The sequence below is a fragment of the Notechis scutatus genome, chromosome 16, assembly GCF_049901735.1.
Source record: "Notechis scutatus isolate UNSWTSFEM ecotype Mainland chromosome 16, rNotScu1.2, whole genome shotgun sequence".
Taxonomy (NCBI): Eukaryota; Metazoa; Chordata; class Lepidosauria; order Squamata; family Elapidae; genus Notechis; species Notechis scutatus.
In genome coordinates this window covers 3,623,806-3,651,055 of record NC_142024.1, presented here as the reverse complement: position 1 = coordinate 3,651,055, position 27,250 = coordinate 3,623,806, and the positions used below count along the sequence as shown (strand labels likewise).

Genomic DNA, 27,250 nt, shown 5'->3' with positions numbered 1-27,250 from the left:
CTCGAAGTCTGGATTGCAGATCCTTGAGTAATTGTCTTACTAACAGGTGAGATACATGCAGTTGGTTAATGAGCATTTGTAGCACTAATTTCCCACCATCCTGGAGAATGACACGATATTCCAGTTCTTACGGCTACTTCTGCGTTCTCCATGCCTGTTTTGCGAGCGTATGCCACCTTAAGGGCCTCGCCTTTCAAGTCTTCTGCCGATAATTCATCCCCAGGTAAAGTACCATCTTGAGATCCTCAGCTGAATTTAAGTCTCTAGTCCTTAGTAATAAATCAAGAAACTGCTGCTCGGTACAGAATTGGGTTTCTCTCCACCACCAAATAGCCACCAGCAAAGTACAAACCGTTGCCAGCTTTCACTTGTGCCACACAACCACGTTGGGTTAAGAGTTTGCCAAACACTTTTTGAAGACTCTCTTTCAAAACAACGTATCGTAGCAGAATATAGACTTAATCACGCTTTTACACGTCAAAACCCTTGACAACTGTGGAAAGAGTGAATCTTTAATCCCGTTATTATTCCTGCTGTCTTTTCACTCCCCACCTCCCCTTATCAGGATGGAGATCTCATAAAGTCTATAAACACTTCGCTTTTTCTGCTCTCAAATCTTGGGGGGGTGAAATGTCACCCCCGTAACACTGATCTGTGTATTTTCTTGCCGCCTCGGTTGCACTTTTGCAAACCACAGCAACGAAGTGACTCTCCCCTGCTTCCTGCACAAAAGGTTGACGCGTGAGGGGGAGGGCAGGGGAAGGCAAAACTCCTAAAAGTCAAAAGGAGACCAAAGTAAGCTCAGATAGCTTCATAAAATACCAGGAGGGCTAAAGACAGGTGCAAACCGGTAAGTTTTAATGTGTGTGTGTGTGTTTTGTTTTTAATGGCGATGAAAATGCACAAAGGCTCCCTTTAAAATAAACCTCTTGCCACAATTTGAGAGTTTCTATCATCCTTTCTTTACTTCTCCCCCCGCCCGACCCCCATTAAAGATTTTCACAGTCCTGAAAACTTTGCCCCAAAACTTGCTAGGAACCTCTTCCTTCTTTCTCTGCAAACGGATGCAATTCCTGCTTTCTTAAGGCTACCGTGGTTGGGGATGTCCGATGTCTAAAGAGGGTTAGAGACTTTGGTGGGGGGGGGGGCAGTTAGCTTTTCCAGTACTTTGGCTAAGCTGTGGTTTGCCCACTCCCACCAAAAAATGAGCCAAAGTCAGGCTAGCTCAATCCCAACTGCAGGAACGCAGCCAGCCAGTGGTTGTTTTTTTTAAAAAATATTTTTCTTTTCAAAATTTTGCAAAGCGCTTTCCTCAAATCCGGCTCCCCTCCTTTTCCCCCAAGCTGACTGGAGGTTGGGCTGCAGAGCTGAGCTCGTCCGGCTTTGCTCCGGGCATGATGATGGACTGAGAGGCTTCCTGTGGCAGACGAGGCTGGGGTACGAATCCTGCTCCGGGAGAAGATGGAAAACCAGACGGCGGCCAACGCCAGCCAGGGGTGCAGCTTTCGGGCCGACTTCCAGTATTTCCTCTTCCCTGCCGTCTACATCCCTGTCTTCGTCCTGGGACTGCTGGAGAACGGGGCCGCCCTCTACCTGTTGACCTGCTGGGTCACGCGCCCGCCTCGCTCCTACGTCTACCTGCTCAACCTGGCCACCGTGGACACCTTGTTCGTCTGCATCCTGCCCTTCAAGATCCACTACCACCTCCACCGCAACAACTGGGCCTTCGGGGACGTGGCCTGCCGCGTGACGGGCAGCATGTACTTCCTCAACATCTACCTCAGCGTGGCCTTCTTCACCGTCATCTGCATCGACCGCTACGTGGCCGTCTTGCACCCCTTGGCGTACGTGCGGGTCAAGAGCGGCCACTACACCCTGATCGCGGTCATCATCTGGGCGGTCGGGCTGGGCGCCGCCAGCTCTCTGGTCCTGGGGGGCCCCCTCGACGCCAACGTCAGCCATGCCCAGGTCTGCTTTGAGAGCTTTGCGGAAGCCTCCTGGAAGAAGCGCATGCTACCTTACAACGTCTGCGTGCTCCTCTTCGGGTTTCTCATCCCCTTCGCGGTGATCCTGATCAGCTACCCTCTGATCGCCCGGCGAATTTCCCACATCTCGGAGAGCGCTTTGAAAAGGAAGGCCCTGAACACTATCTATCTCATCCTCTTCATCTGCATTTTCTGCTTCCTCCCCTTCCACCTCACCCACCTCCTCCACCTCCTGATGCGCCTCGGCCTCATCCAGAACTGCCCCTTGGCCTCCTCCATCTACCAGCTCCGCCGCGTCACCTTAGCCCTGGTTAGCGTCAACTGCTGCCTGAACCCTCTCTTGTACTACTACACCTTGGTCAACAAGCGGTGGCCCTGCCAGCTGCGTTGGCAGAAACGAACATCCAAGGTCTACACCGTTAGCGGGAGCCGCAGACGACGCCCCAACCAGAGAGCGGCGTTGAGCCCGGCTGCCAACGAGGCGATACGGATGGAGGCGCCAAGCAAGTTCGCTGGGGGTGTCGTTTGGCAAAAGGTTTAATTTCCAAGTGTTCCAAGTTTGGGCTTTGGAGAGGAGCTACTTCCTGCCTGGCTTTCCAGATCAGTGGGACGTTTAAAATAAAGAGTACTGGCTTTGGTTGAGAGGGGCGGGTGTGCTTAAAAGGGTCACGTTGAAAAAGCAATTAATGGTCACGTTAAATGAAGCTTTGGGGAGGGTGGAGTGTAGGTTTTATCTGGATCAGAGAAACAAGGACACAGATCGGGTTTCTCCTGCAGCCTTCCCTCAGCTAAACAGCAACCGAGGTTTGTTTTGTTTTAAGACAGCCAAAGTGCCTTTAATCCCTGTAAATACAGAGTTGATATTGAGGCTCTGGAAGGTCTCAAGGTGTAATGGAAGAGATCTGAACCTTGTTCCTTGATTGTGAGGCCTGGTGAGACTATTTCTAACCCTGGATCAAGGGCGTTTTCTCACAAGACATGCCTGGGGCTTGGAGGCTGGCCACCTGTGACCAGGAGGACCAATAATACCAAAAGTAAAAGTCTTTATTAAAACAGAAGAGATGAAACACGAGTATTTACACTGCTCCTTCTAGGGGGTGAGGCTCCTATTTGGGGCAGGGATTGTCCTGCGCGCAGAAGTGTCCTGTGCCCAAAATGTTGTGTTTGGGGGGCACGCAGCTCTTTGCACAGGAGAACACGAGGCCGTATTGTTTGGGCAGGAAGCAGGTGGGCCAAAAGGAAAAAAGGAAAATGAAAGGGGATCAAGGAGGCAGATAGACAGAAGGGAAGATGAAACGAGAGGATTGGGAAGGGGGCTAAGAGGAGAAAAAGTGCTGGGAAGATGGGTAAGAAGTTCCCCAAACCCCCAACGACGTCTAAAACCATACAATAAAAGTTTGTTTGTTTTCTTCCCCTTTTCTGTCAACCCACACAACTTGCCTCGTGTGCAAACCTGCCCTTCTCGGTGGCTTAAAGGTCTGTGGCAGCAGCTGGAGGCCCCCAGAGGCTCATCCTGTAATTTGAGGCAGGGCTTTCTTCAGCACAGACGTGACGTAGCTCCCCATTTCTTCATCCTGCACACAGAACCCAGATCCGGGGTTTCAATATGGGTAGTCCTTGACTGACGACCACAATTGAGGGCAACGTTTCTGTTGCTAAGCTGGTGAGTTGAGTTTGGCCACGTTTTACAACCTTTCTTGCACTACAGTTGTTAAGTGAGTGAGTAATAGGACTGTGGGGTGAATCTGGCTTCCCATTAACCTGGATGGTCAGAAGGTTGCAAACAATTGTCGCAAAGGATCCAGTTTGCCAAATGCATGAAATTTTAATCACATGACCCCAGTGCTGCAATGGTCGTAAGCATGGAAAACGGCCGTTAAGTCACTTTTATTCAGTGCTGCCCTAACTTCGAACAGTCACTAAACAAACAGTGGGAAGTTAAGGATTACCTGTTGTTGGCCCTTGCTTTGTGAACTTCAACTCCCAGAATCCCTCAGTGACCTTCACTGAGGACTCTGGGAAACGAAGTCCTGAACTTTTGGAGGGGAAAAACCTACATTGGGGAAAGGCCGTTCCAGATTCGCGTAGGCAGACTATTGGGGTGCTACAAGGTAGAACTGGAAACTCAGTGCCAGCTCAGCGTAATTTAGTATTGGCTGGCTGTCAGGGCTCCAACAAATTCACCCTCATTCAAATCAAAAGTCTCTAGCCGCATCCCAGAGAAAAGAAAATTGATTTATTAGAAGTGGCCATGTTGGCGTTTAGCTGGGTGCAGCCGATACTAAATCACATGATACATTACCCCCTTGACCCTGGTCTTTCCCCCCACCCCCTAGATGTATATTCTCCGATGGGACAAATCCCTCTCCAAGAGTCATCCATCATAACCTTCTTATGCTCCGACAGCTTTGGGCTGCCGGGGTGATTATCCAGGCATTTAAGGAATGCCTTGTTTCCCTCCCACTCCCTTTTTTCTGGCAGCTAAAAAGACCAAAGGAGTGTATCTTTTTAGTTGACGCTCAGAAGTTCTTGTTAACCAATGAAGGCAGACTTAACATTTCAGCCGCCTCTTTGTACGTCTCCTCTCATCAAATCAGATTTAAAACCTTACCTGGTACGTCCAGGACACCAGCAGAAGTTTGGTGGCGGGGTCCTCAGACTGCACCGTGACCTGGATCAAGATGGACTCCACCATGATGGAGGTGTCTGAGAGATGCTGGACGGAATAATCCTTCAAGGCGCTGGGGGAGAAAATGGCCACGAGCTGAATCCCTCCCGGACTTTTCACAGGGCCTTAAAGACTTGACTCCACTCCTCACAAACTTCTATTGCAATCAATTCTTGCTTCTCTTCCCAAGATCATCACTGTCCTTTAATGACCCCATAATCCCCTGTGGGGTGGAGCCTGGGCTACTGAACAGAGCTAATGGAGTATTTACTGGCCGACTGCCCTTCCCGTCCCCAATGCGGAGTTCTGTTTAGCAGATATATTCTCACTGTGCCCAAAGAGAGAAATCTCTGCCTAGGATGAGACTCACAGCCTCCTGTTTGGGAGGCAAGAGCTCCATTTTCTAGGTCACCGCACCTCAACAAGGCCAAGGTACCTGCTTCAATTAAATCCCATTTGTCTCGTATATTCCAAGTGTCATTCAACGTAACAAGATATCGAAGCGGATTTCAACGAAGGCGAGTTTTCTCTTTCCAACCCAACCAAATTTCAAGTCCTCAAGGTGGGACGGATTGCGGCTCCTACCAATCCTCTCCCTCCCTGGTTCAGACCCTACCCCGAGTGCGCTCACCTTTTCAGGTGGTTGTAAACACGCAGGCCGGTCTCGTGTTCCTTGCGGGGGTCCTGAAAGTGGATCCGGCAGGTGAAGCGCAGCTGGTGCTCCCCCAGGCCCAACTCCTTCAGGGCTTGCTCGGGAGAAACCAAGCGGAAACTCTGTCCGTGAGCAAAAAGGAGCAAAGAAGAACCCTTTACAATTCACGCGCTGCAGCATCGAGGGCCAAAGGCTGCGGGACAGGAAATCTCGCTCTCCACCGGAGAGGAAAGAAATCAGATAACCAGATAATCAGTTGGAAGGGACCTGATAGGTCATCTAGTCCAACCCCCCGCCCAAGCGGGAGACCCTACACCATTTCTGACAGATGGGAGTCCAATCTCTTCTTGAAAGTCTCAAGTGATGGCGCTCCCACAACTTCCAAGGGCAGCTTCTGTTCTATGGTTTGATTGTTTTAACTGTCAGAAAGTTTCTCCTTATTTCCAGGTTGAATCTCTCCTTGGTCAGTTTCCACCCATTGTTCCTTGTCTGGCTTTCGGGGGCCTTGGAGAATAGCTTGACCCCTTCCTCCTCTCTGGGGCAGCCCCTCCAATATTGGAAGGCTGCTCTCCTGCCTCTCCTGGTCCTTCTCTTCCCTAGACTAGCCAGGCCCAGTTCCTGCAACCGTTCTTCATATGTTTTAGTCTCCAGTCCCCTCATCATCCTGGTTGCTCTTCTCTATACTTTTTCTAGTCTCAACATCTTTTTTATAATGTGGTGAACAAAACTGGATGCAATACTCTAGGTGTGGTCTTACTAAGGCTTTACAGAGTGGTACTGATCTTGACTGTATCCCTCTGTTAATGCAACTTAGGATTGCATTGTTTTTTTTTGGCTGCTGCTGCACGAGGTTGGCTCCTATTTAGCTGGTTGTCCACTAAGACTCCAAGATCCCTCTCACAGTTCCTGCTATTGAGCCTGGTTTCACCCAGTCTATTATATGTGTCCTTTTGTTTTTTCTTGCCTAAGTGTAGGACTTTCCTTTTCTCTACACTGAATTTCTTTTTTAAATAACGCTTTATTGAATTTTTTTCCATTTATACATAATATCAATAGTTATTAAACAGTGCTGTGGCATTATATATACATTTATGTGTCCTATCAAAACTTACAATGCGTAATATTTTCATACCCTCTTATTTATTATATACATTATTTACATTTTCTATTTTTATATCTATTATCTATCCAAATAAACCATGTTTCCCATACTGCCTTGTATTCTGTGTCTGTTTTCCCTTTTAATTCCACAGTTCATTTACCCATTTCCACACTCTAAAAATTTTTTTGATTATTAAGCTTCAGGGGGTATAGAGTTTTCCTTCCAGTACTGAGCATATGAAATTCTTGCTGCTGTTAATATATGTAATAGAAGATAATTTATATTTCTATTATTACATTGAATTTCATTTTGTTAGATATGGCCCAGTGTTCTAGTCTGTCAAGCTCCATCTGGATCTTGAGCCTGTCTTTTCTTGGGCGTTAGCTATTCCTGAGTCGGCAACCACCGTTTCTGTGTCATGGAAATCTGCTCTACCCACATATTTCCTTCTCTGTTGAATTCCTTTCACCCAGACACTTGCAGCCCCTGTCTGGGGACGCCAGCTCATCCCTCTGGGGGCACAAGACCGCATGAGATTTCCCCCTGGCCACTTGGCCAGGGCAAAACTTCACAAGGTGGCTGACATTTTGTCCCCTCTGTACCAGGTGAGGCTGGAGGTAGGAAAACTTACCAAGCATTGGGGTGGGTGGAGGAGCTACACTGCATGAAGATTCGTACTAAGGTCGCTGGGAAAGAGACCCAGTCGGACACTGCTGGTTCCTCCCCATTTTGGCAGTATGTATTTACCCAACAGGAAGACTTTGGGCCTCTGAAGACATTAAGGAATGTCTTTTTAAAGCCTTCCTTTCTCGGGCTTAACATCCTCAGAGGCATATACATCCCTTCCCCCTGGGAAAAAGGTGAAATTTTTCCTTCACTCACATTATCCTTGATTATCAGGGTGCCATGCAACAGCTTCGGCTTCTTGGAGGCCGGTGAGGGTCCTAGAGAGAAAAAGGAAAGTCGAGTTTTTGGGGGGCTCTGGGTTTCCAGCTCCTGGTCCCCCAATTCCTTCCCTCCAGGCCGTGTCCTTTGGCCCCTTGGAGGCTGTCATGGAGGGTGGCTGTCAGGGCAGAGCCACCTCCAATCCTCCCTCCCTGCACCACAGTCTCCAGGGTCTCTTTTCCAACATATTCCAAAGTCCGGGGTTACTTCCCCCCATGGCCCCACGGGGTTTTGGTGGGGCTAGTCAGAGATGGCATTAGCCGGCTCTCCGAATGACTCAAAATTTCCGCTACCGGTTCTCCAGAACTAGTCAGAACCGGCTGAAGACCACCACTGCTTCCAAGGCAGTTGAATTACCACTCCCATCGGCCCAACCTATTTTGGAAGCACCAAGTTGGGGGGGGGAGGCTGTGCCCAGAGCAAAAAAGGCTGCAAGAGGAGCAGAAAAGCAGCCAAGGACCTGTTTCCTCTCCCTGATATTAATGAGGGTTTTGTCCCATGAAACCTACCAATCGCCAGCTCTCTCTTCAGCAGCCCGAGAGAAATATCCACCGGGATGTTAGGATTGGTGAAAATAGACACCGTTTCCCCATTGGCAGGCATGTAACACTGAACCCCTGCAAGCAAAGGAAAAGCCAGGTCTTTGTTAGCTCTGTTGGTTTGATCCCTGGTCTGATCCCAGGGAGGAGCAGAAGAACTGCAGCCTGACAATGCTGGTGAGTGCCTTAGCCATAATCTAGGCCCGGGGTCACCAACCTTTTGGCCGTCAGGGACTACCAAACTCATCGTTTTAAATCCCATGGACCAAAGACCCTGGGAAAAATCCCCCCCAAAAATCTGCAAGAAAATTCCCCCACCCCATTTTCCTACCGATCAATCATTCTTTATTTGGGATTACAGGATACCATCCCAAGCTCTGTTCTCAGGGGGAGAGAGAGACTTTTGGCTTCATGAAAGGAAAGCAGCAGAAGCCGCATAAGTTTTTCTTTCTCTCCCCCAAACTCCGCCAGAAATGAGTCTTTGCTGGCACAGCCTCTTGGAGCAGGAGGCCTTGCAGGGTCCCAAAGACTCATTTCTGGCGGAGTTTGGGGAGAGAAAGAAAAACTTTTGCTGCTTTCCTTGCCTGCAGCCAAAAGCAGAAGAAGAAAGAAGCAGAAAGAAGCAGCCCAGTGGCCAGGCGAGGTGCATGGGGCAAGTTCTCCCCTTCCCCCCCTCCCCTCACTATCTCATGTTATTCGCAACACGTGCAAGCGTGTTATGCAAGCCTTGTGTTCCCACGCAGCCTGGATTAATTGATTTGGGGGTGGACATTTCTTTGTGGCCCACCAAAATTTTCTCACGGACCACCGGTGGTCTCCGGCCCACCAGTTGGCGACCACTGATCTAGGCAGAGCAACTGCTGCCGATCCTAAAGTCTGCCACTGCAGCTGACGTCCCCAGCCCCAAGACAGCAGACCAGACCTAACCCTGCCAGCCCTTTTGCTCGGACCTGCCTGGGCTCTGCTAAAGAAGAAAAAACCGAGTTGCCCAAATGTAGCTGCGGCATACCATAAAGCGAACGTCAGGCTGTTTAATAGCAATCGCACTTAAGACTTATATACCACTTCACAGCTCTTTTACAGTCCTCTCTAAGCTGTTTACAAAGTCAGCCTCTTGCCCCCAACAATCCAGGTCCTCGTTTTTATCACCCTCAGAAGGACGGAAGGCTGAGTTAACATGGAGCCCGTCAGGATCAAACTCCTGACAGTGGGCAGAGTTAGCCTGCAATACTGCATTCTAACAGGAAGAAGGGAAGGGAAGGGAAGGGAAGGGAAGGGAAGGGAAGGGAAGGGAAGGGAAGGAAAGGGAAGGAAAGGAAAGGAAAGGAAAGGAAAGGAAAGGAAAGGAAAGGAAAGGAAAGGAAAGGAAAGGAAAGGAAAGGAAGGGAAGGGAAGGGAAAGGAAAGGAAAGGAAGGATAGTAATAGCACTTAGACTTATATACCGCTTCTCAGTTCTTTTACAGCCCTCTCTAAGCTGTTTAAAGAGTCAGCCTCTTGCCCCCAACAATCCGAGTCCTCGTTTTACCACCCTCGGAAGGATGGGAGGCTGAGTCAACCTGGAGCCTGTCAGGATCGAACTCCTGGGTGTGGGCAGAATTAACTTGCAATTCTGCATTCTAACCACTGCGCCACCATGGCTCAGCGTCACTGCTGCTCCCAAGAAATGCAGAACTGAATCAGGAAACCAGCCAATCCCCCCACTTGCGAACCAGCGCTGGGTACCCTTCTTGGCCAACTCCGTCTTTCTTCTGCAACAAACCCATTCGGGCTTTCTGTGTTTCAAGAAGCCCCTGGCGAACCTCAGGGGGGCAAAAGGCTGCCCAACAACAACAAAATCCCAGCCTTCTCGGACACCTACGGAATTCTTGCTCGATTTTCTGCTTCAGAAACTCCATCTTCTTGGCCTCGCCGTGGACCAGCAGGACGTTGCGGGGCTCGGCTTGCCGAATCAGCTGCATGATGCCCTTGGCGTCGGCGTGTGCACTGAAGGACATGTACTCCACCTGCATCTTCACTTCCAGCTGTTGGGGAGCAAGGCAGAGGAGGCCAAAAAAAAATATATCAGCATGGAGTGCCCTTTCCAGCCCGACAACCTCTATTTTTGTGCGATTTAGAATGTTTTTCTACTTTTAAAAAACTCTCCCTACGTGTAGCAAACTAGTTAGGAGCGAAGAACTGTGCTGAGACCGCTAAGATTTCTTCAACACTTAATTTTGTCCCCCATTTTAGATTGTAGTTTTGGACCTTACTGCATCCCTTCACTCCACGAATGTTTCATTGATAGTAAAGTAAGGAAGTACAGATTACAATCCATCTCCTTTTTTAAAAAATAAAAAATAAACAACTGTCCCAATTTTTAAAAAGCAGAGTTCCTTAACATCAGTAAGTTTTTTGGGACACACACACCACCCTCTCCTAGAGGGTTTCAACTCACAATTTGTCTTCCTTCCATTTCTAGCTTCCGTTGCCCGCCCAAAATTTTGTGGCCCACTGTTCCTTGGACACAATACCCTGGCATGATGACCTGGGGAGAGAAAAGCCAGAAGGAAATTACAAGCAGGCCATGACTTTGAGAATACAAATTAAATAGCAGCTAACTCTCCCCACACAAACACCCACATAAACAAGTGAACTTTCAAGGCAACAGAATGCAAATTCACTTTCACACAAGAGTTAAAACAGCAGAGTTTGGATAACACAACCTCTGGGCAATTCATTTCTTAATGGTAGACCTGAAGTCTTTCTCCTACCATGTTTTTCTCGTTGCCGGCCCATTTCTTGAAGATATGGAGCGATTGGCCTGCGTGCAGCATCCCTGGCGTAGCAAACACAACCTAGTTGGGGTGTGAAGGGAAGAGCTTAGATCAACCCATCCAAGATTAAATTGGTGGTTTCATAATGGTCCCTCCCTGGCCAATCTGAGTCTAGAATGACTTGCCTCAGCCAACTTGCCACGGGACAATTTGCCATGGCCAATTCACCGCGGGACAAGAGTTACATTAATATTGAAGAAATGGCAATACAGGGCTTTTCCAGCCCTCTCTAAGCTGTTTACAGAGTCAGCATATTGCCCCCCCACAATCTGGGTCCTCATTTTACCCAATGGGTGGGATATAATAATTAAAGGATGCCAAAGAAGAGACCAAATGAAACGTGAGTGACAAAAATTAAAAGCATTCTTTCAAATTATTTTCAATAATTAAGCCGAACTGTTGAATTGCTCTGCAAACTGGCTGTGGTTGAGCCATGGCAAATTCTCCTATTTCTGGCCCCTCCCCCTTCACACAAGCACGCCGTGGCTTTAAGTGCCACCCCGCCCACACCTCTGCCTTCATACCATGGGCCCGGGGTTGTCAACGTAGGTCCTCTCAAAGGCCTTGATGTGCTTGAACTCAAACATGTTCCTCTGGACAAAGGTTTTCCGGATCTTCTGATTGGTCCACGTGATGAAGAGCTTGTAGTAGTGGTTCGCCTTCTCCGTCAGGCCCGTTGAGAAGTAGATGGGCGCCTTCAAATTCATGCGCTCCCTCAGGGGGGAAAAGGGGAGACAAAAAGCGTGTGACTCTCGCGCTCCAAGGTGGGGCAAAAAGTGAGAACTCTGCCTCCATTTGCTCTTTTTATGTGGCCCGACTCCCATCCCATGTTCTGCACTATTGATGAAGTTACAAACAAAGCTAGTTCATCTCTTAACTCAGCTTTAAATTGGGATAAAGGAGAGGAGGATTGAAAGCACGGCTAGCTGGGGAATTCTGGGAGTTGAAGCCTTCAAGTTGCCCAGGTTGGACACCCCTGCTATAAACCAACCACAACACTTGGGAGTGAAGGTTCCTACAAGCAGGATGGGTTTTCTTTCAGCAGGGGAAGAGCAATGGATTTAAGGCAAGAGACCAAGGATTGCTACCTACCAGAAGGTCTCCAGCAAAATGCAGAGTTCTTGAGCCCGGCCCAGAGCAAAAACTGGGATCAGGACCTGTAGGGAAAGAAAGCAAAAAGAAAGAGGGAGGGAAGAGAGAGTGAGAGATAGAGGGTGGTGAGAAGAAAGAAAGAAAGAAAGAAAGAAAGAAAGAAAGAAAGAAAGAAAGAAAGAAAGAAAGAAAGAAAGAAAGAAAGAAAAGAAAGAAAGAAAGAAAGAAGAAAGAAAGAAAGAAGGAAGGAAGGAAGGAAGGAAGGAAGGAAGGAAGGAAGGAAGGAAGGAAGGAAGGAAGGAAGGAAGGAAGGAAGGAAAGAGAGGTGGGGGGAGAGAAAGACAGAAAGAAAAACAAAACAAGCATTAATTTCAGATGGAAAACTGCAGCCCACCATCATCCCAGCTGAGAGTGGTGTGCTACTGAAGTTACTTGCAACATGTTTCTGTCTTGAGTTTGCTCCATTGTTGGAGAAATCTACAACTGGTTTGTAAAATCTACTTATTATGTTTATAAAGATGTTAAAGGAAGCATCAGCCATCTGTGTTTACTTTCCTGGCGCTGAATTAACGCTGCAAAACTCTGAACATGATGGAGATGGAAAGTGAGACAAAGCTATTAGGCCTGCTCTGCTCTAGGCCAGCGTGCAACATATCTCAGCCCTTCACTCTGCACAGAGGCAGCAAAAGCAGTTGTGAATTTCTCCCCCAGTTTCAGTCTGAAGCCACCACCTCAGTCATCATTTGATGTTCTTTCTGTTCCATTTCCCTCTTTTCTCCAAATTGCTGCGAGACAAGTGGGCCTCAAAGAGCAAAACTGCCCCCCTCCACATCGCTACCCCCCCCCCCACTAAGCCAGCTTCTGGGGGGTTCTGCCCACAATTGAACTTTTCCGTTGCAGACGGTTCTGTCTTGGGAGCCATCCAGCTCAAGGTGCCTGGCGTCACCTACCTTCCCCCCACGCTCAATGGTCTCGTGGACCTTCTTCAAAAAATCCCTTTCTCTGCAGCGCTTGGAGTCCCTGATGGTGGTGGCGTATGTGGATTCAGAAATCAGCAGGTCGGGGCGGCATTTGTCAATCCAGGCAGCCCTGAAAAGCAAAGCATGGAAGGTTTCAATACCTAAATATGCCACTTGCTGGATTCCTCTCCACCCCTAAAAGAAACCCATCACCCTCTGCCAACTTGGGAGTGTTATCAAATGCAATATTTTAAAATAAATTGAATTATGGACTCCTAAGTTTTCTTTTATTGCACCCCTTCAAAATAAGTGGAATTAAATCAGCTACCCAAATCAATTCCTCCCACTGAATCCAAAGTGCTTACCCCAAATGTCTGTCTGGTGTCATGTTATAGTCACCCTAATAAAGAGAAGGAAATTTAAAAAAAAAAATGTTTTATTTATTCCATTTACATCCTCTTTCCATACTAAAGATTACACAGTAGAAACAGCAAAAACACCAATGATAAAAATCAATAACTTAAAACAAATGTTTAAAAAAAAACATATCAACATTTAAAAATATAACCAAAGAGGTGTGCTTTAACCAATCTTCTGAAGAGTATATAGACAAATGCAACACTGCAGGAAATCGGGGAACAAGAGAAAGTGTGTGCTAGGTGACTAAAACTAAAGGGGCTGCCCCAAAGATTGAAATTTACAACCCTTATCAACCAACCTCCACTTTTTCTCCTGCAGTAGCAGTATCTGGCCACAGCTGCAGGAGGGCAGTATTTACTCTCATCTGCACTTTGTAATGTCCAATAACAGTAAAAACAGGGCCTCAAAAGGTAACCTCTGCTGTCTTTTGCCAATGGTAATATTGCACTGAAGATATAATTTTGACTATTACGTCCTCAATGTCCCAGCATTCAAAGTCTTAAAGCTGTCAGGTTTGAAGGCCCCTGCGTTAAATCAACATCTCATTGCATCCCTGCAAATCTTTCAGCCCAGGAATGACGGGATGATGGTATCATGCCCACGTAAGCAGGGAGCTTCATCTTACAAGGATCTCACGGAAAAAAGAATTTGGGTTGAAAAAGGGACCATGGAGGGATGTGGCAGTTTTATCCAGATCACTTACAGTATAAACCACTGATTCACAACCGACTTTAATCTGGAACATCGCTGCCCCAAGGACGTGGCCAGCATAATAGGCCTTAATCTCCAACTCGCTGTCCACCTAAAAATAGATAACACGACCATAAAGAGATTGAAAAACCAGTGACAACCAGCATTTTGTGAAGGCTGCGTAACAATTTTTGAAGGTTTTCCAACTTGAACACCTCCCACATTCAGTCAGAACCTGAAGAACCTGACCAGACCTAACCAGTTACTAAACCAGGTAATACAGAGTCATCCCAACTGTTTTTTCAATAGCAAATTTGGCAGTTCGCCACCACTGTGTGAGTTAAGTGTCCGGTGACATCGCAAACGTGTCCACATTGGTTCTGTAGTGTCATTTGTGTCATGTTGTGATCCAGAGTGTGTCATTTCCTGTTCCTCCAGGACTAGAAGTATAAGGATTTACAATATACATTTATACAACAAATGCTCTTTTAGCTCACTTTAAGAGTCAGGATTTGGCTCCTCTCCCAAAGAATGGGGTGTGATATGTCTTTCTTAACCAAGTACCCCATTCCTTGGTCTCACCAGATCTAAGATCGAGTGGATCCAAACTTGGATGAGTGCAGAGTAAATGCAGCTACAAATATGAAATGTTCTGGAAATCTGAGCTACACAGTGTCAGCTTTGGAAGCCATATTAGAATCAGATGCTTCCTCACTGCCACATTCTTGAGCCTGGGGAAGTTGGAGGGGGGAATTTCTTGGAGTGTGTGGTTAAACAGGATAACATTCTTTTTCTAATTCAAGGACGTGTTATTTCTGCACCGGGGTGAGGGGGAAGTCTCAAGTTGGGACGGATGGTGATTGGGGCATGTGATGCAATGATGGGTGCAGGGGGTGGATTTGTAGTTTTTTTTTTACTTATTGCAAGGAAACCTGGAACTTTCAGATTTGGGATTCCCCAGTTTACTATAGATAGTTTACTATCCAAATAAAAACAGAACTTTGAGAAGGTGTCTGTCTCAGAGTTATTGCTTGGAGTGGAGGTTTTCTGAAACGCTGACACGCGGTCTAAAAATTCCCCTCTCCCTACCTGTACAGTCTGGTGAAGGTGGACAGCCACCACTTTCTTCATGCAGTCTTTGATCATCTGGGAGGTGAAGAAGTTTGTCTCCCCTTTCTTGTCCACGGTGATTTTCCGGAAATCTTCCAGCAGAATGGGGCAAATGGCTTTTGTCGGGTGGGTCATGTAAATCGGCCCATCGTAGCCGACCATCTCGCTGAAGTAGGGGAGGCCCCCACAGTGATCCAGATGGAAGTGGCTGGGAAGGACAGGAATCCAAGATGGGCTTTAAAAAGGACTCAATCAGAGAATTTTAATTTCAACTCCACTTTGGTTCTGGAGTTATTATTCTATCAAATGAAACCAGTTTCAGAACTGATCTTTCTAAACAAGACATGATAATAGCAAACACAAGACAGATGTGCTCACCTAATGATGACACAGTCCAGGAAGTCAGTCAGCCTTCCGTTCTGAGTGATGTAAGAAAAATCAGGAAACCGCCTCTAAAAGACACAATGGAGGACAACATGTCTGGCCTTTTCCCTCTCCCTCTAGCTCTCTGCTTTCCACCCAGCTAGCCAACAGATCTCAGGCTGCCTGGACCATTTAGAACAGAGGTCCCCAAACTTGGCAACTTTGAGATTTGTGGACTTCAATTCCCAGAATTCTCCAGCCAGCATAGCTGAAGTCCACAAGTCTTAAAGTTGCCAAGTTTGGGGACCTCTGAATTAGAGCCAAAGATGCGGGAGGATGAGTATTCACAGCCCCGTTCAAAAGGTGAAACACAGCATGACTTCTTCCATTGGCATCAGAGAGGCTGACCAGCCTTGAGCACCCAAAAGCCAAGAGGACTTGAAAGAAGCTCCAATTATTTTGACTGGGAAACCGCCATTCGGAAAGTAGTTTGGGGGTAAATTCTGCCCATCCCACAAATTTATGGAGAACCCACAAACTGTAGAGAAGGACTGCAAAAGCCATCTTCCCACAGCCTTTTACTTGGAGGGCTGAAGTTCACAGAAGATGACACTCAGCCTTTTGTATGCTCCAAGCAGACTCTTTCATGGAGATTTTTGGAGTAAACCTCCAGCCAGGTCAAATTAGTGCCACGCCGTGCGCCAATCCCACTTACGTCATCGTTGAATCCCATGTGCATCCCGCAATCTAGCATGACGTTCTTCCCTGCAATGGACACAAGGATGCAGCTGCGGCCCACATCTTGGCCAGCTCCTGAAAAAAGCAAGAGAGAGAGAGAGAGAGAGAGAGAGAAAACAGACAAGTGAATTGATTTAATTAAAAATGCAGGCTTTTATTGATATTCTCATTGGCATGTGTCTGCTTTAATGCTGGTTACCCTAGGCAAGTCAGGAATTCAAGAAACTGATAAGAGGTTCACTGAATGACTCACTTTTTTTTTTAAATTGAACCTGTACTGCTTGCCAAACTTCCATGCAGTCTGCACTACCATTACTATTAACCTTCTCATCACTCCTTATTACACCTCCCCTCTCACTTGTGACTGTATGACTGTAACCTTGTTGCTTGCATACGATCTATATTGACTGTTTCCTATTATGATTTGATTACTTATTGTACCCTATGACTATATAAACCTATGACTATTATTAAGTGTTGTACCTTATGATTCTTGACTCTTGATGAATGTATCTTTTCTTTTATGGACACTGAGAGCATTTGCACCAAGACAAATTCCTTGTGTGTCCAATCAGACTTGGCCAATAAAGGATTCTATTCTATTCTATTCTATTCTATTCTATTCTATAGGGAACTCCTGCTTCAGGGACCTCCAAATACAGTATAGAAATATGTATTTGGGTCAATCCAGAGCCAGGGATTCAAACAAGCCACTGTGTTGTTTATTTAAATCCAACTGATCCAAAGCAACCTTCCACGGCCTTTCCACAGTGTTTAACTCAGGCGCTGCAATTCTCCACCCCTGTAGGGTGTAGGGATTTGTGAGGTTAAGATTTTCCCATTTTGGGAGGAGATTCGCTTAGGGCAGTCTGCTGGCTCAGCTAACCCAGATCCCCATTTTTTTTCTTTTTTCTTTAATTTTATTTTTTATATACAACAAACCATTCCATTTCAATCGTGTGTCGACTTGAGTACATATTTCAATTATTTGAACACTACAAATGATATTATTCTTTTCAAATCTAATAATACATCAATGTTCTCGTACATATTCCCATATATACATAATAAATATCTCACGTTATAACTTTGCTTAAATTTCTCTTAATTGCTGTATAAATACATCACATCCCTTTTAGGTTGTTCTATTCTCTATCCTTTGATAAAACATACTCCACACCATGTCATCTTCAGTTTCTTCTTTTCCTTTTAATTTCTAGTGTCAATCTATTCATTTCTGCACATTCAAATATTTTTTTTTCAATTATTTTTCCCCTCTTATCAGTATTTTATCCCTTTTCCAATTTTGGGCAAATACAATCCTAGCTGCTATTAGTACATGTATAATTAAATAAATATTTTTTTCACTATAACCTTCTGCTGTGCCTTTTTTTTCCCTGACCCCTGCTGCCTCCTAAAAGGAAAATTACCCAGGGGGGTGACTTTTATTTCAGGCATCCTGGAAGGAAGGAAGGCTTCCCAAGGCTCTGCAGCGATCACCGTCTCGGCATTACCGGCGAGCTCAACCAAAGTTTCCTAGAGAGATGGAACAAAGGGGGAAAATTAAAGTCTTTATTCCTTTGTAACAAGTTACTTGCAAAGAGGCCAGAGGCTCTGGACCAGGGGTCTCTAACCTTGGCCACTTTAAGCCTGGAGGACTTCAACTCCCAGAATTCCCCAGCCAGCCAGCTGGCTGGGGAATTCTGGGAGTTGAAGTCCTCCAGGCTTAAAGTGGCCAAGGTTGGAGACCCCTGCTCTGGACTACACTTCCCATCGACCCCCAAGGTTGCATGGCTGTGTACGACGACACAGGCCCTAAAAGGGTTGTGTTGACCCCCAATTGTTCAACACCCCCACCCCCCAACGTAGCCCGGGGATGCTAGGAACTGTAGTCCAACCTGCAAAAGGTGGAGGGGCCGCCTTGGCTCCGCCTGCCACAAGCAAACGTCCCCCCTTCCTCCGGTACTCGCCTGACTCAGCGGCCCATGGCGCGCAAGACACCCGCGACCTCCCCCCCTCACACCCTGGAGTGCCGCGCGTGCGCAAAACACGGCCTCCCTGATACGGTATATAGATAAACGAAAAGGGTAGAGATTGACACACACACCCCCCACAGAGCCCGTTCTTCCGGGTACAATTTTTAAAAAGAGAAAGCGCCTCCGTCTGCAGCAGAAGAGATGCCTGCGCTCGAACCTCTTCCCAGTTAATTCATACTCGACCCTAAAACTCGAGTCGGGCCGGTCTAAAATTTTTAGAAAAATTATTTCTAGTAGAAGAGGCGACGAACCTGTTAGGGGGGCGTGCATAAGCGCAGCTAAAACGTGCCTATCGTCCCTGTCCTATTGTTTCTTTTTCTTTTTCTTTTCTTATTCGTATCCATTTCATGTATTTATAACCAGGCTTATACTTATACCTGTTATCTAATAATTGTTTGACAAGAAATAAAAGAAATAAAACTAAAAGAAACCTACCCGCGGGAGAGTGGCGCATGCGTACCGCAGACCCGCCTTCCCGGAAGCGCGCTCTTCCCCCAAAGCCGTTTCTGAACGCCCCCCCCCACGCCCCCCCATTGGCCGGCGGCGGCAAAAGCCGGCCAGCGGGGAGCCTATTGGCTTTAGCGGGAGGCGGGAGGAGGCGGGTCGCGCGGGCAGGAGGGAGGCTCCTCATTGGCGGATCTGAGGAAAGGGGGAGCGGCTGAAAGCAGGAAAGGACGAAGGGGTTGCTAAGGTGAGTTGAAGCGCCGGCCGGGGAGGGGAGGGGAGGGAAGCCCCCGCCTGGGGGAGAAGGAGAAGAAGCCCCTCCCCTTTCAAGGGCTGTGGGCGGGGCTAAAGCTTGGGAGTGGGAGCCTAGTGGGGCAGAGACCTAGAGAATTGGGGAGAGGGGGGGTTTCTGAAGCCATGGAGGTCGCCCCCCTGGTTTAAACCGTGGTTACAAGATGGTTAATTATCGTTCTGCCCCATCTCTCAATCCTAGGCGAAGTTCTGAATTTGAAACAAGCCAGGTATGGGGTTCTCCTGCCTCTGAGCAGGGGGGTTGGACTAGAAGACCTCTGAGATCCCTTTCAGACTCTTCCCTTCTGTTCTATTGAGGAAGCCAAGTTCTTAAGTATTGAACAATGTAGTCTTTTAACCCCGGGCCCCCCCAAACTTGGCCGCAGGTGGGCTTCCAAGAATTCTGGGAGTTGAAGTCCACAAGTCTTAAAAGCGGCCAAGTTTGGGGGGCGCCCGAGGTTAACCCCAAACTATAAGGCTTATTAACTGGCTTGTTGTTTACGATTGTCCGCCGCTGATTGTTCAGAGCAGAACCAGATTTCCGGTGGGAATTCCGGCCTTTGTGGCATTTCTGGTTTCCTTTTTAAAACATTGATGGGGGGAAAAGGAGAGGAGGAGGAGTGTGGGAGGAGGAGGGAGGAGAGGAGGAGTGTGGGAGGAAGAGGAGGAGGGGGAGGGTGGAAAATCCCCCAACCCACAAATTGGTCCCACAGAGTTCATGGATCAGCTGGGATCACCTCTAAAAAAAACCCATCCTGGCCTTGGATCTGAATGCCTGGCACGCTTGGACTCTGCCCTGGACAAAGTGGTTGCTGTCGGACACACACACACACCCCCTGCAAAGGTTCACTGGTTTTAATTGGGGCTAACTTGGGGTGGAGGGTTTGTGTGTGTGTTAAAATTTAACCCAATTGATTTGTCTTGGGGCCAATGCTCTCAGTGCCCATAAAAGAAAAGGTACATTCATCTGGCTGGCTGCCTCCAAGCTAAAACATTAAAACCACCTGGATCTATTTGCAAGCGAATGAGACTCGATCTGGGGGGGGGGGAGCGGGGAGGAAGCACAAATTCATAGATCCAGGTTAGTGCTTGACTTGACCGCCCTTTTCACTTAATGACCAGAGTTATTACGACGATTCTGGGGGACGGGGGGAAAGTGACTTGTGTTTTTCAGACTTAACCACCGTGGCAGCATCCCTGCCTCCCCCGCTTCCCCGGGATTCACGTGATCCAAATTTGGATGCTTGGCCACGGACTCGTATTTACGACGAGCTGCCGTGTCCCCCCCCCGAGGTCCCGACAAGCCAAGTCAGTTGGGGGAACAGCTGGTTTTACTTAACAACCGTGGGACTGACTTAACAACGGCCGTGGATTCCCTTAGCAAAAACAGAGCTCAGCTTGCTGAACCCCTGCAACTGTTTGTAAGCGAATGGAAATCCTGGGCTTCGTGGTGGCTGAGGACTGCCTAAGTTGAGGCAGGAACTTTTGTTTCAAGCGATCCTTTCGCGTTTCAAGTCGTTATAACGGGGCCGTTGGGGGGGGAGAGAGAACAAGCTAGACCAGCTCAACCTGCTCAATCCCGATGGGTAATAATAATTCCACCCCTGCCCCATGCACACACACTCCCAACCCCTCAAAACAAACACATCCTTTTTATACTTGGGTGTTTTGACAGCCTGGCGGAAAAGCGCTGGATCCGCCGTCCTGTCAACTACGCCCTTCCCGGTGACTTTTCAAGGTTTCGTTTCGTTTTCCACCCAGGGCCAGAGACGTCTTATTTTCTGACGTAACAGAAGCATCTTTCTTACCTGGCAGGTGCTCCCCTGAGGCTCTTCTTTTTTTTGTTGTTGTTCCCCATCCGCTTGGAGTCTCTCCTCTGCTTTCCTAGCTTCACCATGGCTGATGGCGAGGACGTTCATGGCTTGAAAGGGGTGCTGGTCATGTTCCAGGGCTGCCTGAACGGCCAGGAAGAAATCCTCATGGACCCCTATCTAGGAGGCTGGAAAGGGCTCGTCAGGTAAGTCTTGTCGCAGCCTGCTTTGACCGAGGCTCGGAGTCTGAAGCTGGGTGGAATAGAATAGAATAGAATCCTTTATTGGCCAAGTGGGATTGGACACCCAAGGAATTGGTCTTTGGTGCAAATGCTCTCAGTGTCCATAAAAGAAAAGATACATTCGTCAAGAATCAGAAGGTCCAACGCTTAATGGTAAGTCCTAGGGTACAAGAAGCAATCCAATCATCCTAGGAAACAGTCGATATAAATCGTAAGGCTACAAGCGACAAAGTTACAGTCGTACAGTCACAAGTGGGAGGGGAAGGGTGAAAGGAAGGATGGGAGGATTGATAGTAATAGTAACGCATAAAGTAAAATCATAGTTTTAAATTTTATTTTGAAATGTTTTAAATGATTTTAAAATAAATGAAAATGGTGTGGGATTAGAACACCCTTAAGAGAAACCGACCAAGAAAATGAAGCTGTTTTCTATACGATAGGCTCAATACAGCCTGGGAGGGAAAATGCCATTTGAGGAAACAGTAGTTGAAATTAGCCAGAAGGAAGGAAGTTCAGGTGAACAAATCTGGTGCTGACCCAATTGAAAATGGGTTCAAACCTCAGCTTGGATTCTGTAATCTTTATTTTTTTAAAAAAGGGGGGGGAATTAAAGTTTGCCGCTGTGCTCTGTGCAGTCAAACTTTCAGCTTCTCTGAGAACTTTTTAGTTCAGACCTCACCCCGTGGGAGATATTATCTCATTTCCAAAACTGCCTGGATAATTGATGTGACTACATAAAGGACGTAAATTACACACATACACACAAACCTAATTAGTTGATGGAGATTTTATTGCGTTTGGTGTCTCTTTCCCATGTGGACAGAGGAAACATTTGATGGGCTCGGAGACCCTGTGGCTGCCTAAATTTCTTGGACCCCCCCAATCCCCACTAGCCCAGCCAATAGCCATAGCATTTTAGGCTTAGTGCCGCCCCATAATGCTTTTCAGCATTCTCTGGGCTGTTTACAATGTAGGCGTTATTTGTATATCGCCCCCAACCGTCTGGAAGTGGTATAGGATTCTCCTGCTTGAGCGAGGGGGTTGGACTAGAGGACCTCCAAGGTCCCTTCCAACTTTGTTGTTATGTATCTGTATCTGTTGTTCTGTACCTGGCTCATTTGAAAGACAAAAGACTGTGGAGTCAACTTTGAGCTCCGTCAGGACCGAACTGCAGGCGGTGGGCAGAGTTTGCTGAAACACCGCACTTAAAACCATTGTCTCTGTCCAAGTAGGTGTTGACGGAATCTGGCAGGGGCGCATCCATTCCCATCGCTTTTATCATGACCACCTCTTTTTTTCTTTCTCCGTGGAGGTTTCTAAACACGATGGGGCCGATCTTCTCCTTCATATCCAAAGACGCGGTGACCAAAATCCAGATCATGGAGAACTTCCGGAGCAACGAGCAGCGGGAGGACTACGTCACCCTCCAAGCCATGGTGAACTATGAACTGGGCAACGGGTTGGTGGATCTGAGGGAGCCTGGCACCTACCCTGCCTCGGGCTGCCGAACTATCCTTCGCCTCCACCGGGCCCTGCGCTGGCTGCACCTGTTTCTGGAGGGCCTGAGGACTAGCGGCCCCAGTTCCAAGACATCGACGCTGTGCACGGATTCCTACAACGCCTCGCTGGCCAACTACCACCCCTGGATCGTCCGCAAGGCAGCCACCATGGCCTTCTATGCCTTGCCCACCCGAGACGCCTTCCTGGAAAACATGAGAGTGGGCACCACCGAGGAGGCTATTGAGATGCTGGGCGAGGCTTTGCCCCACATCAGCAGGGTCTACGAGATCACGCAAAGCCTCTACGCAGAGCACAAGCTCCTTGACCTCCCCTGAGGGGGACCGGAGACGATCCGAGAGCAGCAGCTCTCCCTGCTGCTGCTGCAGCCCCACAGATCCCCTCAAAAATCATCCCCTGCTCTTATCAATCAAGTTTCTTCTTGGAAAGCTCCGAGGCCTTCAAGCCGTCCCCGGTTTGGGTTTCTGGCACTGAAGATAAAATGCCTGTATGCTGTTTTTCCCAATCAGCAAGCTCTCTTCCTGCCCTTTTTCCTCCTTCCAAAAGCTTTCATCCAGAAATGCATCCAGTCCCTGTTCTTTCTTTCTTTCTTTCTTTCTTTCTTTCTTTCTTTCTTTCTTTCTTTCTTTCTTTCTTTCTTTCTTTCTTTCTTTCTTTCTTTCTTTCTTCTTTCTTTCTTTCTTTTCTTCCTTCCTTCCTTCTTCCTTCCTTCCTTCTTTTCCTTCCTTCTTTCTTCCTTCCTTCCTTCCTTCCCTTCCCTTCCCTTCCTTTTTCTTTTTCTTTTTCTTTTTCTTTCTTTCTCTTCCTTCCTTCCTTCCCTTCCTGGCTTCCTCCTGCAGCCCACCATTACAGCCAACTCCTTTCCAGGATGAGGAACAAACTTGGGACCATGGCAAGATTTTCCTTTCTGCCCCGTCAATCAATGAATCAATCCCAGAGATTGCTTCCCATGAAAGTGCAGCTTTATCCCGATCCAATTAACCCGGAAAAAGGGGTTTAAGCGCAGGTGGGAACAGAGAGCATTAGAATTTACTTCGGTGGGAAGGAGGCTGAACAACTTTCGCCTTCCCTGGGTTTGGTTGAGCCGCCTCTCCCACCCACAATCAAGCATCAAATAGGGTTTTCCAGCCCGAGAAATGCAGTGCCTTTGACGAGGGTTTGTATCTAGCTAACAGTTAAGAGAGCTGGGGAAACATGGATGCTTTTTGATCATCTGAGATCAATTTAGAGCAGGACTGGGCCAATGGAGCCCTCCTTCTGAGCCTTATCTCCCCATCCCAGTGACGGGAAGGATGCTGGGAGTGCTAGTTCAACGTCTGAAAGGCCACTCCTATAAAAGGAGTTTTAAGAACCCGAAGCGCGCTCGAGAAACAAACGCCCCGCCAAATCTCACGGCTAGATCCTCTTGCCAAATTCTACAGGAGGAGGCGGTGCTCATAAGCCCTGGGAACAAGGCTGGAAGCTTAGCTAACCCCTTTATGACTCTTTGTCAAGGATAGGTTTGGAGGTTTGGGAAAGGATCCTGGGATTACCCATGTGCTGGTTACTCGACTGTTGCATCATTGCCGGAAAACACGCAATCTTTGGAGCAGGAAGGAAAAGAAAAAATAGCAATTAGGACAATCCATTGATTAGCACTGACAATGTACATCGGAAATGCCTTTTCCGCTCTCATCCTCCTCATGCTTTTCTTGTCTCCTAACACTTCTTCACGCATCTCTAACCTTTCTCCTTCCTCCTTGGCAGTGCACTTATATAAGTCTTTAGGGCTCCACTCTCACAGCCTCCTACGCAAGGGCATTAGCTCTGTTCTGAAAGAGGCTTCAATCAAACAAGACAATCAACAACCTCTTTCCTTGACAGCTGAATTATTGGAAATGCTCTGTTCCGAGTGCCAAAAACCGTGCCACTCAAGCAGCAGACGGCTACGCCAAGGGACGAAAAGACAAACTTCCTGTGTTATGGGCCCAAAAAAACCCCAAACAAAACAGGAAACCACCGGTGACTTGACAATTTCATTTCCTTATAGATCTGGTAACCCATCTCAATACTTCTGGTCGATCCTTGCAACTTTAGGCAGGTAGCACATCGAGGAGGCTGGGGCACCAACTGCTAAAGCTACATTTCCGCTTTAAAGGAGTCCAAACATATTCCTTTTAAAGCCAGGGCAGTATTTAAAGCCAGTATTCCTTCATTTGCAACCGTCCTGCTCTTAGTTTTTGCTGCTGCTTCATTCTGTTGTAAAAGTGAGCTTAGGCTCACCTCTAACAATTGGAGCTGTTGGTTTCAGTGGACTCTTGAGCAGCCCTTCTTCCCCTCCTGGTTTCGGCCTGAATCTCTGCCTGAGATTATTATTATTATTATTTTTCCCTGCCACTTCCACACCATTACAAAACATTGCAATTGGGCACAGATTTAAGGCTGTCGCTGTACCTCTAATACTAAGACAATCCAACGACGTTTGTTTATGTGTGCGTTTTCAAAGTGGGATTATTATTATTTTTGTCACAGTGTTTTGGGAAGATTCCCTGTTGTATTTCTTTCTTGCTACCGATGTATTTAAGGTATGTTTTTTTTATACATTTTTTACCTCGGGTCTGTTTAAATTACAAGTGCTTGTATTTTGGGGTGCCTTAGAAGGAGGTTGCTCCTAGATCCTGGATGTATTCTGCAATGAATCCTGTCCTTACCGCTTGCGATGCTCTGCTTCAAATAAAAATCTCTACTGCAGCTTGAAGCGGATGTGTTTTCTGGAGTTCTGACAGCAGGAAACAAATTATTTGAATTCTTATTCTTTATTGTCATTGTACATATATACACAGTATACACATACAATGAAATTAACACGCAGAGACCAGACCCAACACACACACGACAATCCCCAAACACGCCCCCACCCGCCAAAATTCCCCACCCCTTAAAAACACACAAGCATCCACACAACAGACCAAGCAATACTTTCCAACAGCTCACTGATAGTGGACCTTAAGTTCATTGTTAAGTGCCATTATAGATCTGGGATAAAAACTGCTCAGAAAACAGAGCCTTCGGAGTCTGGTAGCAGTGAGGCAGAGGAACAAGGGGAGCCTGTTCCCAGTGCGCGTATGCGCAGAGCTGCTAGAAGGCGAGAGCCAGCTGAAACAAAAGGGGTGACTCGGGAGTAAGGCTGGGAGGTGATTGCCCCTCCCATAAGGGATAAAAGTCAGACCTCAATGAAGAAGAGCTTTGCAGGAAGCAAAGCAGTTCAATTAGATTCGGAGTCCTTCTTGAAGTTCTGTACTCTGGTCAGTTTTTTCTGATAGACTTCGGGTGAGTTCTGTTCTAATTACTTTGGAGACTTCTGTTCTTGGCAGCATTCCCCAGCACTGACAAGCGTGGGCTTATCTTGGGGAACTGTGTATAATGAGTTCTGGCTGGGAATGAAAGTCATTCCCAGCGTTGCATTAAAATAGGTTTTCCTTTTCAAACCAGCTTGTGTTTCAGTACGTTTGACGAAGCCTGGGTCAGAACATTAGTTTTCATCCCACTCCGGATAGCCAGGAGCAACACTGTGGGGTCCTTGCAAATACATCACTGCATTGATGATGCCTGCAAACTGCCATTTTTGCCTTGGCTGTTGCTACATTTTGCTCAGTTTACGGACTTCTGCATAAAAGTTTTTATCTATCAGAGTTTTGATGGTAGGTTGATGAAGAAAAAGCTATCTGACTCTCTAGTCACCTGATTTAAATCTCTAGGAAGCAGTGGTGGGATTAAAAAAATTTTTACTACCGGTTCTGTGGTTGTGGCTTGGTGGGTATGGCTTGGTGGGCATGGCAGGGAAGGATATTGCAAAATCTCCATTCTCTCCCCATCCCACTAACCTGCTTTCCAGCTCCGTTCTCCTGTGCAGGGCAACAAAAGAAGTTCCAGTCGATCAGCTGGGACTCGGGAGGCAGAGAAGAGATGGGATTAGGCGGGGCCAGTCAGAGGTGGGATTCTGAACTACTCAAAATTTCCGCCACCGGTTCTCCAGAACTGTTCAGAACCTGCTGAATACCACCTCTGCTAGGAGGCCAGAGGGACCGAGGGAAATGCCAAAGACTTACTCTAAATCTAAAGCTAGGGATTCCTACAATTACCACTTGAGGTGTTCAAAGCATTTAAACCATGGTGGAGTTAGGAGTAACTGGGAGCAACTCTTAGCTAGACAGCAGAGGTCTCGCTACACCTCGACGGACACGGGGTTTTATCTTCAGCGAAGTCAATGATGCAAAGATAGCTGAAAAGCAAAGACAGCTTTGAGAATCGATTCCAAGCATCAAGAGGGACTTATCCATGTAGTTTTCCAGGCGAGAATATGAAAAGTGGGTGGGTTTTTCTGGCCAATTTCCCAGGCTCGTCTATTAGATGTGGGGTTTCGTGGTGGTTTGTCTGTCTTAATTACACACACCAAGGCTGGCCTGCTTTAGCTAGGAGGCTATGCTGTCTTGAAATGGACTTCAAATTTCTGCAATGCTCCTCTTTGCTTTAAATCAAGGACATCCAACCTCGGTGACTTTTAAGATTTGCAGACTTCAACTCCCAGGGAATTCTGGGAATTGAAGTCCACAAGTCTCAAAGACACCTCTGGCTCTATGGCCTTGTGATATACCTGTATGTTGATGCATATGGACACTATGAGTACTGATCCATTCCGTTCCAATATTTCTGAAGCACGGTGAAAGTTGAAATGCACATAGCATCTGCTACATCCTGAGGTGGGTGGAGAAGAGTTAAGACAGTCTTCCCAGAGAAGAGAAAACAGCAGGTAAGAGTTGCGTGCCGATCACAGAACAAGCCAATAAAAGAC

General features: G+C 47.3%; 4 protein-coding genes across 5 annotated transcripts in view; 2 read left to right on the top strand and 2 right to left on the bottom strand.

Annotated features, from left to right (window-relative positions):
* The first annotated feature begins 1,458 nt into the window (after positions 1 to 1,458).
* Positions 1,459 to 3,270, top strand: LOC113421287 (lysophosphatidic acid receptor 6-like). The gene has a single exon (XM_026681584.2). It carries the CDS (start codon positions 1,462 to 1,464, stop codon positions 2,524 to 2,526), a length of 1,065 nt encoding a protein of 354 aa, XP_026537369.2. The 5' UTR covers positions 1,459 to 1,461; the 3' UTR covers positions 2,527 to 3,270.
* Positions 3,012 to 18,597, bottom strand: INTS11 (integrator complex subunit 11). Of its 2 annotated transcripts, none has more exons than XM_087944620.1 (18): positions 18,549 to 18,597; positions 17,508 to 17,613; positions 16,055 to 16,152; positions 15,355 to 15,428; positions 14,956 to 15,184; positions 13,880 to 13,978; positions 13,122 to 13,156; positions 12,748 to 12,886; positions 11,798 to 11,862; positions 11,230 to 11,419; positions 10,643 to 10,726; positions 10,327 to 10,416; positions 9,751 to 9,913; positions 7,862 to 7,969; positions 7,290 to 7,351; positions 5,285 to 5,427; positions 4,597 to 4,726; positions 3,012 to 3,559 (listed from the first exon to the last, which is right to left on the bottom strand). In XM_087944620.1, the coding sequence occupies exons 2-18, from the start codon at positions 17,533 to 17,535 to the stop codon at positions 3,494 to 3,496; spliced, it is 1,803 nt and encodes a 600-aa protein (XP_087800746.1). In that variant the 5' UTR covers positions 17,536 to 17,613; positions 18,549 to 18,597; the 3' UTR covers positions 3,012 to 3,493. The 2 variants fall into 2 exon arrangements, with proteins under 2 accessions (XP_087800746.1, XP_087800745.1); XM_087944619.1 differs by lacking the exon at positions 18,549 to 18,597 and adding an exon at positions 17,976 to 18,130.
* Positions 18,598 to 20,733: 2,136 nt separating this feature from the next.
* Positions 20,734 to 25,156, top strand: CPTP (ceramide-1-phosphate transfer protein). The gene is made up of 2 exons (XM_026681532.2): positions 20,734 to 20,865; positions 22,214 to 25,156. Exons 1-2 carry the CDS (start codon positions 20,744 to 20,746, stop codon positions 22,734 to 22,736), a joined length of 645 nt encoding a protein of 214 aa, XP_026537317.1. The 5' UTR covers positions 20,734 to 20,743; the 3' UTR covers positions 22,737 to 25,156.
* The window catches only part of DVL1 (dishevelled segment polarity protein 1), a 60,682-nt gene continuing 54,208 nt past the window's right edge, over positions 20,777 to 27,250 (bottom strand). Inside the window, exon 15 of the mRNA XM_087944616.1 lies at positions 20,777 to 20,911. Within this exon, the coding sequence (XP_087800742.1) occupies positions 20,862 to 20,911 (50 nt within the window). The 3' untranslated portion in view covers positions 20,777 to 20,861. The remainder of the gene's footprint in view (positions 20,912 to 27,250) is intronic.